The 14,764-nt window shown below is 43.3% G+C and overlaps 1 protein-coding gene across 2 annotated transcripts in view; it reads right to left on the bottom strand.

Annotated features, from left to right (window-relative positions):
* LOC130147874 (vasoactive intestinal polypeptide receptor) overlaps nucleotides 1–14,764 on the bottom strand; it is a 116,041-nt gene that overhangs the window by 13,441 nt on the left and 87,836 nt on the right. For both annotated transcript variants that reach the window (XM_056335670.1, XM_056335671.1), the window contains exons 7-10: nucleotides 7,813–7,966; nucleotides 5,760–5,820; nucleotides 3,282–3,351; nucleotides 230–321 (exon numbers count right to left, since the gene is read on the bottom strand). In XM_056335670.1, the coding sequence (XP_056191645.1) occupies nucleotides 230–321; nucleotides 3,282–3,351; nucleotides 5,760–5,820; nucleotides 7,813–7,966 (377 nt within the window). The remainder of the gene's footprint in view (nucleotides 1–229; nucleotides 322–3,281; nucleotides 3,352–5,759; nucleotides 5,821–7,812; nucleotides 7,967–14,764) is intronic.

Below are 14,764 nucleotides of genomic sequence, written 5' to 3'. Positions count from 1 at the left end.
GCTCTCACTTCATTGTTAATCCCAGGAGAAAGCCTTCTCACCTGTCTGTTCAAACTGCCATAAAACATGCCCAGCTTTTAGCAAAAGCCCCATTCCCTGATTTCTGATCAGCTCTAATCAATTAACAAATCCTTGATTCTAATCAGTGCAGACGGAAGCAATAAAGAATTAACAGCCGAACAGGTTTCCCAAAATCTGTATGATAAGGTTGAAAAAGTCTGGGACTTACGAATATTGGCTGGTTTCATTGTGTCCAACATCTGGGGAATGCAACTTCTGAACTAAGATACGAATGATGCAAATGAAGAGGATGAAGTTCACCTGTTGGGATGGACAGAAAGGAAACAAGAGAGAGAAAGAAAAAATTAGTATTTTTCTCCAGTGAAAAGAGCCCATCATTAGAGGAGAATTCCTTTCACTGCAGTAGTTTTGCCATGGAGCAAGCTGTTGTTAAAAAGCCATGAGCAGAGAACCCCGCTCTGGGAGCACATAGTAAACCGACACAGGATGGCAGCCATCTTGGGCCTGACATCAGCCTGCTTGGGACTTCGTGTCATACATCCCAAGTATGATGATGTCAAACCCATAGAGCACAGCTATGCACGACGTCCTGCTGCGTGGGGGAGTGCCGACGACAGGGTGGGAAAAGAGCCTTGGAAGTTAGCGGAGCGACGGACGTCAAAGCCCTCGGGAGACGGTGGCATGGGACCGGCTGCTGAGCATGTCAAAGGCTGAGGCGGTGAGCCACGGAAACCAAAACAAAGCACAAAGCAGTATCCACTCAAGCGGGCCTCTGCTCAATGCTGTTGGGCATGTCTTCTCCGGAGAGAAGCTGGAGACCTCGTACAGCAAGGGATACACCTCACCCACACAGCAGAAAACATTCTCTCCCAGGACATTAGGCCAGAGGAGTCTAGCTAGGACCTAGATTTGAGATGGTGATTTTCACGCAAAAAATCCCAAAGTGCTCCACCAACATCCTCAAGCAATGTTAATCCTATTTAATAGCAAAGGTGCAGAGCTAGGAATGGCAGTTTCCTAACGGTATGTAGCAGATGGCGTGAACTGAATGCGTATCTACTTGCTTTTAAGGTCCTACCCATCACATCATGCTGCCATTCATGCAACGTATATGATAGAAAAGCGATGACAGACTTCTATGGACTCTGTTTAGTATTAATTTGGCACACAATCTTTCTTTATCCTTTCATGGTTAGTGAGTGTGCAAGTGGTTCTGATTTCTAGAGACTCAGTGGCTGGAAGGGATCGTGTTAACCAGCCAATCTGATCTCCTGCAAAAAGAGGTTGTAAAACTTCCTCCAGCAATTCTTACATTTATCTCAACAAAAGGTGAATAAAATAGACTGAAGCACTCTCAATTAGACACTCCTTTTTCAAAGGCAGTGAATGACTGGAAATTAATTGTAGTTCTTGGTTATGGTGCGTTGCTTAATCACTTTTTATCCAGCCCATGCCAATTATCATAGTTTCTATTTGTAAGTGTTTGCTTATAAAAATGTTTTGTGTCTGATTTGGTGGCAAGTAAAATTCATCAGTCTAAAACAGTATTTTATAGAGCAATTACTCTAATGAGCATTGATAGCACAGAAGCTGAAGCACTGAAGACTGGAGCAGTAAATACTGAGTGTGTTGGCTCGTAGTGGTCAAGAGCAAAGAAGGACCCAGGGCAGTGGTGAGTCAGGTGGGGTGTGACTTACAGGCTTAGTACAGCCTTAGCACTGCAAAGTAGAAGATACGGCTATCAGGCCACTGGAGAAGTTGTTTAGTTTATTTTTCAACTGAGTATAATCCTTTGATTATGCTCTGGATCTGTTCCCAGTGCTAAATATCTTATATATCTTATATATGTATTTCTTCCCTCCATTGAGATCTATGCTTTATTCCCACGGGTATGGAGAAAATGTTGCATTCCTCCCTGAAGAAACCTGCTGCTCATGAGATAGCAGTGATCATGCCCTTCCTTTGTGACAGATTTATATGACATCTGCAGAAGGAAAATCAGAAATTGCTAGGTAAGTTTTGTTTGGCAATGAGCAAATGATTTATCGGCCACAAGAAAATACAGGCTCATTGATTCAAGGAGAATAGGGTATATTTCTTGACCAAAAGGTTTTCTCGGGAAACCGAAAATAATAGCTATACCTTTCTATGATGATATAAATATTTTGAGATGTGTCATCCAAGTATGGTATTGCTTTTCAGTGAGGTGAACAGAGTAAGACGTAATTATTCAAACGGTTTCAGTTTGGAATCCCTGTATGACAACTGCTACAGAACAAAAAGTCTTCCTGTAAAGGTCATAATATACGTGGAATAAGAAGAATGTATGTCTAAGAAAAGATTTCTTTTTAAAAGAGATATATTTGGTTTGATTTCTGTTGCATTTATTTTTCTTCCCTTCCCACATACTTGCTTCGTTTAAGAAAACTCAAAGTGAAGTTTAACTCAAGTTCATTTAGTTTTAAGTTTTTCCTGGATATCTGACAGAGGAAACATGTAATATTCAAAAAGGATGGAAGGACTCACAAGTTCCTCGGAAGTGTCATGGTTTCTGTAGTCCAAATTGATCATATCCAGAGAAGTAAGCAGTTAACTACTTCTGTTGGTTTATCTGGAAATTAGCCAAGCTTCTCAAGAACTTACTTTAAAAACACATAACTGGAATCCAACTTGAACTGGATGCTATAACAAGAAGCAAATATCTGTGGGAATTAATCTAACCTCTTTTTATTTAGGTAAAAAATTATGGTAGCACTAATCCCATTTTACTTTAGTGCTGACATCTACCTCTGAACAAGTCATCCTGGGCTCTGCATATGGTCAACTCAAAGAAGCAAAACCATCCGTGGCAGCATTCATCTGATCTAATTTAGACATTCACTGATTCATTAGACAAGATGAGCCCTTCCTGGATCTCTAACTACATTCCTCAACCTCCTCTGGCTACACACACCCGTAGCTACTGCACCGGAGTGCCCAGAATGACTAAATGAGAAGCAGGTGGTCAAAGTTCAATCAAATGAGCTCCACCTTGGTTGCCTAGTCACTCAAACTCTTCCCATGATCAATGCTAAAAGGTAAAGATGCTTATCTGGAAGGTGAACTTCCTCATCCTAAGACAGACATTCAATATACAGTGGGATTTTACCTGTCAGTGCATTTTCCATGGACATTTACAGAACACTTCTCAACACCCCTCCACCCCCCCAACTTAGTATTAAAGACGGCTTTGCAGCCAGCAGAATGTGCTGATACTTTACCAAAATAGACACCAAAATAGGAGTTTTAATGATCCACCAGAATGGGGATTCCACTATTTCCTCCCAGCACCTAAAAAGAAACAAAACCAGACTTGAAACATAAGCAAAGCAAGCAAGCAGCTATGCAACCTTCTCAGGTACTTGGTTTCCCTAGATGCTGAAGATAGCTGTGCTATGTGGAGAGGACTAAACCTGGTGTCCGTGAACTGGGAAAGGCTAAAGACTTGCTGTGCAGTGGCTTTGAGCATGGGTAGGTCGCGGTGGCCCCTGACATAATGCTGTGTGCTCTTTTCCCCTTGGTAATGGAATGGGCTGGAGGATAAGTCTGGATGAATGCAGGGGAGGATGGTGATTTGCTTAATTTCCCCTGCACTGAGGTCTGCGACAAGGAAATGCTGCCAAAGCCACAGATTTGTGAGGCCTCCAGTGCTATCCACCACCATGGATGGGGGTTTTGTTAAGCACAGAGCAACTGGCACCGTCAGAAACAAGACCAGCCGTGCCCCTCCGAAACAGATGACAGCCTATGGTGGGATTAGTCTGACTAAATCTAGCTAACTACACCTGAGCTATGGATCTAGTCAGAAAGGTCCATGGGCTCCAGGGTGTGATTGATTTCACCCTGACCTCAGCATTGCCTGCCAACCACACCACTCACCTAGGTCATCTGGAACTCTATCTTAAAGCCAACAAGGAAATGGCAGGATAGGAATGATGTGGAAATGATTAATATTGCTTGGGACACATTTATCTGCAGATCTCACAAGAGCCAGGTGATAGAAGGTATATTTTTAGGAGAGCATTAATAAAAATTGGTCTGCATTCACATTAGAAATAGATTACTGGAACCTACTGTAGACAATTTCACCCGCATTCAGCTCATCTGAATCAAAATGTTGACGGCGCAGGTAACAGCAGATGAAGAGAGGCACTTTTAGGGCACAGTTCCCGAGACCTATTTTAGGCATCAACTTTAGGATGAAAAGACTCGCACTCCACAGACTGCAGTGCCTAAATCTCCACTAGCTATAAAAGGAGACTAGAGCGAATTGCTCACATACAGATGCTTATACTTAGTCAGATGCATGCTGCCCTTTCATTTAGAATTAAAGTGGCCCTAATTATGTCGAGTGCACTTCATTTTTAAAATAAATTCAGGCAGTCTGAATGAAGGTCACTTTAATTTGGAGTTAGAATGTTTAAATAGAGGCTTTATGTTGTTTAAACAATTTTACATAATTAGGCTTTATTTAATCTGGATTAATTTCCTGTCATTTTTCTCTGTAGGCAATTTTAGTATACAAAAAAATATCTATGTTAGTTGTTAGCATATCCTGTAAATTCACACTTTGTTTTACTTGGCACAAAAATGTGGAGCTTTAAAGCCTCCAGAAAATGCAATGAAGTCTGTATTTCTATTAAGAATTGCTGGAGCTGAGTGGGAATATATAGTAAGAAGAATTGGTATCCAGACTGGTTAAATCCTTTGGTCTCTATCTCATCGTAGAAGCTGTTTATTAACCAGAGTAAATAAGGTCAGTTTTATGCAGATAGAGTGAAACCATAAAAGAAGTCAGTAGCCCTCAGGAAACGTGTTAGCATAGCTATAAATCAAAAATGCAATGAGAAATATGAGCTGCTTCTCTTACTGAAGTAAGGACAAATCAGGACACATTTGGAGAGGGAAAATGCATGGGGAGAAAATGGAGTTAACCATATGCTGCAAATGCAAGAAGCGAGGGCAAGCACAGTGAGTACATAATAAGCACCTGATTCTGTAACTCTCTGGAGTGTTTTCTCATAAAAGCCTTTCCAATTACTATAGTTTGACTGCTTCAATAAAAGCATGAGGGAGGACTGCAAGATCAGATCCTATTTACTTGCATATATCCTTGGATAGCTCTGGTATCTGCTTCATTTCCTTAGCTGTATTCTAACTGCTTCTTATATAAAATATCAAAGGCTGCTGCCATGTTAAAGAGGATGAAGAACAGATCCCAAGATCTGCCTGGGGGAAAAAAAAAAAAAAAAAAAAAAAAGAGTTTTAAACTTTTCCTGTGGTAGAGTGAACAATGGATGTGTTTATTAAATATCTGCTGCATGAGCATATTTAGGGTCAATTCTGCAGGATGCAAAGCTCCATGCTGAGCACGGGGCTGCTGCTCAGCTGGCATCTTTGTTACGCACAGGACCACCGGGCCAAATGTGACCATCAGGGTCTGTGCAAAAATTCCCTGCAAATATCCTGATCAAGGGACTGAGAAACAAAGAAGGTGGGTGGTTGGCCTAAGCTGACATAAACTGTGTGTCCTCAGGGAGACCTTGGAGTCCTTCCCGGTTCCTGGTGGTGGGGGAAAAGCTCTGCTCCACCTACTGTTGGGGTTAGGGTGGGATGACTGGGCTGCTAAAACTGGGCCTTCCTTGGAAAGAAAGGAAGGAGGAATTATAAAGGAAAGATAACTGAGTCCACAGGCTTACCCAACATCGAAAAAGTAAATCCTGACAATAGTCCAAGCAGTGATGAACACAGAGGGGGCACCTGACAAGAGAAGAGATGGTGTTACTGTCAGAAATCATTATCAGTATTTCCAGAGCTGCTCTCCCCCTGCCCCCATCTCTCCTAAGTGACTGGGGTCACGCCTTCCCTCAAGAGTGGGCAAATGCTTCATGTTTTCAATGGCCAAACAAGCAACATGTTGCCCTTCTCTCCCACTGGCCATGTAAGGTGAGTTTCCTGTAACTGCTCCCCAGCCGATTTACCTCCCTGTTGCAGTGCCTACAAAAAAACCCATCCAAACTTCTGACGGTGAAATGCAAAGAATAGGAATCACCTGAGACATCTACAATGTGGACACCTGTATCCAAGCCTGTCACCACAGGCTCACTTTAGCATCAACGACGAGAAATATGTACTTCTAACAGACAGGTCATCTGAGCTACTTCAGATGTTTGCTTTAGGACAAGAAATATGCGCTGGGACACCCTTGGCTGTCTGTATTGCCTGAGTCTCCACTGACTGTAAAGGAGTCTGTAGCTGGCCAGATGAACCTGCCTCTGCTCCTCACACCATGATCTTCTGCCTGACTAGAGTGGTCTTGTTGCATCCTTCTGGTGTCTCTTGTCTTTTATTAGATTTAGACTGGAAATACTGTGAGAACCACGTCACTTTGTTTGGCATTAGTCATAGCGTTGCGTGTTGTTGATTACCTGTGATTTCTGAGTGCTATGGTAATAAAATGAGTAAGAACTGTAATGAGTATATCCAAATTATTAATTCTTGCATCATCCATTCCAGGTCCATCACTGACGCTCTTGAAAATGATGGATGACTGAAAGGCCAAAAGATCCTTCAAGCACCTGTAATTTTCTTGGATTGCCCTTCCTCACCTAAGCAACCTCGGAATACAAGTGCAAGAGATTTCCTCTAATTTAAAATAATTGGCTTCACACATTTTCTTTAAATTCTCCCAGCTCTACTGTGCTGAAGGAAAGGGTACCTATGCACAAGGCAGGTTTAAAGAAGGTCTGACCTGATTAACTGCATCTGAAACCAGGCCTGCTAACGTCATCTTACAGCATGGAGAATTGTCTCTCTGCAGTGTGAAACCAGGCGTAACTCCTGTCACTTTCAATGGAAGTTACTCTACAGCTAACAGATCAGATCCTGAGTCCAGGCATACCCCTGTATGTGACACAATTTTATTTTTTCTTTTCTTTTCAAGATTCTTCCCCGCTCTAATTATTTCTCAGTTTCAGCTATCAAGAGCGTGCAATGAAAGCCATTTTGCTTACTTAAGCATAAATCTTTAGCTAAATGGCTTAAAGGGGAAAAGAGATTTCCCTTTCCTTTTAGGAGAAAGAGGAGAGGTTGATCTGGTAGGATTAATTTGCCTAAGTTAGCAGTTCAGCTCTGAGTTACTTTTTGAACAGTTTAATTCTGTCCTCCTTGGCATTTTCTCACTTTATTTTGTTTTATCTGTGTGTTTGGAACTAGATTCACATTAACACTGGAGAAATCATGAATACAGTAAGCAGAAGGTTATCAACATTAGCACACAGGTGATGGGGTCTCAGGATAGCTAGCTGGCCTGAATTCAGTAAGACAAGGAGAGAAGGATGGACTGCAGTGTTTGGTTCCGTCCAGGAGTGCTGCTTTGCTGGGATCCATCCTTACAATTTAAGGTCAATGCATGGTATCCAATTTGGGACCCCAGTCAGGATCAAAAGACTAAGTGACTATAAAGGTGACGAGTTTCAGGACCACAGTCCTTAATGACACTGAAGTGCTCAGCTATCAATTAACCTAGCACAACTGAAGTTCTTAAATACCTTTGAAGATTTAGGCGAATGCTGTTAAACACCTCTGGCCATCACTTGATCTTGCTCCTGGTTGCCCTAACAATTCTTGGCAACGAGGTAACCTGTGTACTACATCTCTGCCCCGTCTGACCCCTGGGTTTGTGGATTAAATTGCTGTTAAAAATGCCTGTCAGGATCACCTCTTGGCATTCAGTTTTGAGAAGATGCGTACCCCAGCCAATCAAGATGTACCACCAAAAGTACTTCCTCTCTGAAAAGAAGGAGATGACCAACAGGGTGTGAAGATACAACCCCTCCACCAAGAGCCAGAAGAAGTTGGCCATGACGCAGTACTGGAAGAAAACCATCATGGCTTTGCAGCCTACCTGGAAGAGAAGAAACGGACAGCAGTGAACTGCAGCATGCTTCCATAGCAAACACGCTGAATGACCAATAAACCTTGCTCTGCATGTGTCTCTGGGATTGCTTTTTGCAGCATCTGAAGCCCTTATGGAATGAGCTCTGCAGCAAAAAGCTAAAGGCCCTACCAAGCTTGCTTGGGGTAGACATGCTTGACACACAATAACCCCTGCATGGAGAGCGCAGTGCGCATCCTTGAGAGAGCCAGCTCAGCTCTGGATGCTGTTTGATTGTGTGAGCCTGGAGCTCAAGCTTGGAACCCTGCTGAGCAGTGACAAACCGATACGCTGGAGCATGATCCTCACCAGCACGGTGCTGCTCTCTGTAGGTTTTCGATGTACACCTGTGAGAAGCTGGCTTAGTGGCAGAGGGGATGCCAGAAGGTCCTGCCCTGATGTGCAGGCACCTGCCTCTCTGCTCTGCCAGGTGCGGGTTCATGGGGCTGAGCTGTGAAGCAAACCATTGTGCTGGTTCAGAAAAACCCTCCAAAAAGGCGCTACTTTGAACTGAGACCAGCTCAGTGACTGGCTTGTGCTGCAGCCAACAAACATGTGGTTCAGCGCGATGTAAGTGAGCTGCACTGGAGAGTAAATAAGAACGGGTGGGAATTTCTTAGGCTGTTTTTGGCACTGAGGTCAGCATCTCGAGGAATTACACTCTGAGTGACTTGGGCATCATGGTCCCCCCTGCATTCTCAATGGGGCTGCCTGCAAGTATTACCTGGCTCCCTAAACCCCAAAAAATGAAGCCTCTGACTTGAACAAACTGATTCCCCAGGACTAAAAATAAAATAAAATAAAACAAAATAAATTAAATTAAACTAAAATAAAATATCTGTGTTATTTAGCCCTTGAAAGCAAAGTCCAACTGCAATCACTCCATGGCCTGGTAGATACTGCAAAAACTGAAGGAGTTTGAGACAGAGGTTTGAAGAAAGCCAAGTCCACAAAGAATTGTGAATACTCAGTAGAAGGAGGCCTGGGATATGTATTTTAAAAACAATGGATAAGAAGGAGATGCAGGGTAAACGCTAAAAAGCATGGACTGAATTGATTGCATTGGAAGGGGAGAGATTTGAGAAGGGAAGGAGGATTGTTTTTCTTCAGGAAATGAATAATTAAACACAGTAACTTGCTGCGCAAAGATTTCACTGCAGCACAGGTAATGGAAACAGTCATCTTATAAAAACAAAAAAATGGGAAATTTCTCTCTTGACACTTAGCAGCCAAACCCACTGCAAAACACCTGAAGGTAGAAATCAGCCGCCCAAAGAAGTATGTCTGCCCTGGCCATTGCCCCACCATGTGATGCATCCAGGTCCTGCTGCAGTGGACCATCATCACTCACATCCACACTGTCTCGGCATCCCCGAGATGTTGATTTGGCAATAGCCGCCTTGCCTTCCATGAGTCTGCTCGGGTAATACCCTGCACTTACTGGAGCAACAGCAGGAGCATCTAGCCCTTGCTGGTTAGCAGCTCGTCCCTGGTGCCCTGGACATGCAGTATGTTGAATTCAGAGCAATAATTGATTTGCACCAGTGACAAGCTCACACTTCCCTCCTCCCCACTCCCCTCTTCTGCTGGGAACAGTTGCTATGAAACATTGGTTAAAACGAGAAGCAAGGAAAGTGTTTTCTCAACACCACATGTTTTGGAGAGGGACTCGTCCCCACTGATCACTCAAAATCAATTTGGCCCTCCCCTTGCACCCACCAGTATGTTACACTGGGGGCCCTCAACGGCTCCCGCTAATCAATTTATACACACATCAGCTTCCTCCTGTGAGGCAGATGGACTAAGCAGAGACTTGCTGCAGGGTGGTGATGGCGGAAGGTGGAGGTAGAGCAGGCAGCTATCTCCCAAGGAGGGAAGGTCATGCAGAGCTGAGCTGACAAGGGCTGAGGATGCAGCAGCACCTTCCCCATGGCACACCCACACTCCTTGTTTCTCCCTGCTATTGTGTGCATACGGCTGTGTGACATTGGCGGACCTCCTTTCTTTTGCCCCAAGCCTTGGTGTGTCTGCACCAGTGGGGATTTGCAGGTGTGAGTGTACCCAGCTCCATCGGGTCTACCGAGTTCTTTTATGGTCTCTTTCTGTAAGTGTCTGGCCCTAATTCAGCAGCTCACAGGCGAGACATGAGGTTGAAGGGAGCAGTTTTGCTGCATCTCAACCACATGCTCTTCAAACATGGATTTGATTTGGGGATTGAACATTGGGGAATCCTTTCTGGATGGCTGCATTGAAGCTATGGCTTATTTACAAAGTTGGGACAGTGCCTTTAGCCCATCCCCAGTGCTTTTGGCAAAAGTGTGGGCTCAGATTTGCCTCAATCAATCATGAAACCTGGAGGTCTAAAAATTTCCTTTAAACTACTTAGGTGCTTTTACCTGGGCTACCACCACTGATGCAGGAGGAAGAGATTTACACAGAGATTTCTGCAGGCCTCTTCAACAGAAGACAGATGAAAACTCATTTTCTCAGTGACAGATTTATCCAGCACTTTTCTTTTACGTTGCCCAGAAGACATGCCCTATCTGAAGGGTTAGCTGCTGAGTGACTCATGCTGTACTTGCCCACAGCAACAGCTGCTCTTCTCCCCAGCCTGGTCAAGAGGCTTCCTTGATCTTATTTAAAAGCTTTTAATAGATCCCAGTCATGATCCTGGTGCTGGGGCACACTTGGAAGATGGGGTAGCACTGAGAAGCACTGCCTGCTTTGGGGATGATGAAATTAAGTCTCCAAGCACAGGCACTGGCCTAATCCTACGTCTCTGTAACTACAGTGCCATTTTTGACAGCAATCTCATACTCATGACTAAATTTAGGAGTCTCAGACTTGAACTGATTCCCATGCCACATGCCTAAACCAGATTGAATCTCACCCCAGTTCTTTTGTTGAGATACCCACCTTAGTTAAAGTATAATGTAATTTCTAATGATGATGCAATAACCAAGTAATTGCTCTGCTTGTAAGATCACACGGTATGATTAATTCCCCATCTTGCTATCATGGATTGGAATTCATACAACTGACAAATTCCCAATCAATTTATAACCTAAATATTGTACAGCACTGTTGACAACTATGCATTGTCCATTAATTTCTGTGCATGTTGCAGAGAGATGTCAGGAGAGACTCTAGGTTCCAAATATATGTTGTTGTTTTTCATGGAGTATTTCTCTCAGCTTTTAACTTTTATGTTATTTTATAGAATCATCAAATCATTTAGGTTGGAAAAGACCTTTAAGATCATCCAGTCCAACTGTTAACCTGATGCTACCAAGTTCACTACTAAACCATGACCCTAAGTAAGTGCCACGTCCACATGTCGTTTAAAAATCTCCAGGGATGGTGACTCCACCACTTCCCTGGAAAGTTGTTCCAGTGCTTGACAGCCCTTTCAGTGAAATTTATTTTCCTAATATCCAATCTAAACTTCTGCTGGAGCAACTAGAGGCCGTTTCCTCTTGTCCTATTGCTTGTTACCTGGGAGCAGAGACTGACCCCCACCTGTCAGGCAGCTGCAGAGTGAGGAGGTCTCCCCTGAGCCCCCTTCTCTCCAGGCTGAACCCCCACAGTTCCCTCAGCTGCTCCTCACAAGATTTGTTCTCTAGACACTTCACTGTCTTTGTTGCTCTTCTTTGGATGTGCACCAGCACCCCAATGTCTTTCTTAAGACTTATAAGGAATAAGACTTATTTCTTAAAAGGTTGGTTACTTTCTGAAAGAAAAAAAATGTTGATGGGAGGAGTCAAAATACTGTCCTGGCCTGGGTATTACTGCCTCTGTTAAGAAAGGAAAGGTGAAGGTATTCAACTGGCTAGAAAGATGTTGTCTTAGCCAGAATTCTTTACTGGAAACAAAAAGAAAACTTCTCTTGCCCACTCAAGCAGGGGATTTGTTGCTACTACAGGCTACAGCAACCTCTTACAAGTCACTTTCAGAGAAAAGAGAGGTGGCTTTTCAGTAGTGACTGTTGATCCTGGCTTGGACTTCTCTGGAAGAGGTGGCTAAGATATAATGTTGTGTATTTATAGCCTCAGACTATTTCTTGTCTCATTCCTATGCTCAAGGCTATTGGCTTTTACATATTATCTGTTCAATAAGTTGGCTTTGACAGGAGAGTGGAAAAGCTTGCCACATCCACACTCCTGCAAGAGAAACTGCAGCAGAAAAGACATATCCAGATGTTGGCTTGGCAAGCTGAAAATCGTGAGTATCAATTCATTATCTCAGCCTTCTACTACTGTGCCTAGTCCTCTGCAGAGACAATCTGGCTGTAGGTTTGACCCTACAGAGGCCAATGGCAAAGCCCCTGCTGACTTCAACAGGGGAGCACGATGCCCTGTTGAAGTCAGCAGGGGCTTTGTCATTGCCAAATTTGCAGAAATTCAGCATGATGTCAATGGAAATTGTTGACAGAAACAAACCAGCTTCTTAGTGGGTGATTCTGTTCCTCCAGAAATGAGCCTTTAGGTCAAACCAATTTGCTGAGCAAAAAAAACCACCAAAAAACCCCCAACAAACAGGGAAAAGGAAAACAAAAAGTGTTAATTTACCTGTACCACACTCAACCTTTTGTGTAATGAAAGAAACAACAAATTAAAGCCAAACAAACCAGACTACCTGGCAAAAAGCCATCACATTTATTTCTTCCCTCACTCTAATGCAGTTGTAGACTAGATTCAAACAGGTTAGCAATAAAAAAGTCCCACAAGGTTTATGTTCAAACATGAAGGGAACTGAGGTCCCTTCAAACAAGAAATCTCCTCCTAAATCAATTGGGTGCCTTTGACTCCTTCCTTCCCTTCCTATCCTGGAGTCTGACAAACGCAAGTAACCTCAAATGATAAACTGCTACACTAGTGGACGGGTCTGAAAATTTTCTTGGAAGATGCATGGAAATTTTGGGTATTGACTTCACACTAACTATGAATAAAGGAATTTGACTAAAGAGATACTTAACATGCCATCTTGATCCAAAGTGGCTTATGTTTGAGGCATATAGCCTTCAGGTTGTGAGGGCCTAAGTTGTCAAGTCCAAAGCCTCACTTAAAGCAATTTCTCATCTATCAGGAATTTCCCCCCAAAAAAAAACCTTCATGAGAAAAATAAATTCATGTCTTGATGATGGACACTTCAGCTCCTGCTGTCCTTAGTGGCTTCAACTGTAAGTCAACCCTATAAAAAGTACGGCAGATCGATCAATGTAACTGCATTCATGGTCACCATCTATCTCAGGCACAGGGATAAGAGGCCTCAAACACACATTTTCCCTGTTAACATGCTGCTCTGCATCACTGGTGCCCCAGAAACATTATGCAAGAGTGTTCTTAAGCCTTGGCAATAACAAATTAATTCCATTCATCTTAACCTGCTTTCCTCTAGGTCATAATACATTACATTTTCATGCACCCATCATTGCCTAAGAGCACACGCTGCAATACTTACTCCATGTCAGCTGTCACTGGGCAATTTATTAAGCCATTATAACCTGGATTTGTGTCTGAGCTTGTTGATTTGTTACTGCTTTCATAAAGCAGAAACGCTATTTCTAAACTGATGAGCTGTGCCGTACAGCCATACACATGCACACACATACTGCTTCAGCAAGTTAAGTCTTGCCTGCTCCCATCAAGGCTATGGAAGGATGGAGACATTAGGAAGAAGCTATTTGGCTCAATTTTCATCTCTCCCGTGCCACCACTTCCACTTGCACTAAAGCTGGGCCACTACTGAACCTGGATAGAGTATTACTTTTCTGGCTAAAGTGTAATTTCTCTAGCAATAGCTCAACCTACATGGATCCCAAAGTCCCAGGAGATAGTCTTGGCCTCTCTTTGCTTTTCCACCTCTTCAATGCCAGCTGAAAACCAGTTGAAACTGGCAAGGCAAATCTAAAAGTTTGTCTCTGCTAATATGGAAGTTAGATGAGACAACCTCTATTTTATGTGCTTGCAACACAGTAAAGCACAGCAGGGTCAGACCCTGTGCTTGCAGAACTGTATTAAAGTAAATGGAGCTGTACCAGTTTACACCAACAAAAAACGTGGTCCACATGACTGCGCTTTACACCTTGCCCACTTCCCATGCAGGCTTCTTCAAATACAATGCTACCTGTTGAATTCAGGCAATTGTGTCTGCTTTTCCTCACGTAAGAAGCGAGCTAAAGCCTTATGACTGTGATCCTCAAGGCTATTTAAGCATTTCTCTTCCACTGATTTTAACAGGGTTTATGTAACTGTCAGTCTTTGAGGGACGTGGCCTTTCTATTTTGCCTCTTAGGCATGCTCGTTCAAATACTGGGGGCAGCCTTGTGAGTATTTCCAAGGTGGTGTTTAGCTCTAGCTGGTGTAGTCTCTGCGTCAGATGACTCAGAGTTGAGTTGAGATGTAAAAATAGAATTATCTTGGTAAATGGGGTAACTGTCCCTATTTATTGCTCATCAGCCACAAAATAATAGCACTTCTGAACACATCCTCATTGATAAGGGAAGTCAACCACAAGGCAGAAACTAGAGGGAGAAGGTGATAATACAGCCCTTCCTCACACTTACCACATTTTCTCTCATTATGGGCAATACTGCATTGCCCTAAGGTGCTAGCCTGTGACTGGGGCACCACTGTGTCAAGCACGACAGTCACTTACGCAAAGAAAGTTCCTGCTCCAGAGCTCTTCCACAGTCTTCACTCCTGGGTTATTTTCAGGAGCAAAGGAGAAGACAAGGAGACAACTCATCCAAGCAAAAATGTGTAAAAC

This window comes from Falco biarmicus, chromosome 4, assembly GCF_023638135.1.
Source record: "Falco biarmicus isolate bFalBia1 chromosome 4, bFalBia1.pri, whole genome shotgun sequence".
In the NCBI taxonomy this organism is placed as follows: domain Eukaryota; kingdom Metazoa; phylum Chordata; class Aves; order Falconiformes; family Falconidae; genus Falco; species Falco biarmicus.
Note: the sequence above shows the minus strand (reverse complement) of the source record. Positions and strands in the feature narration are given on the sequence as shown.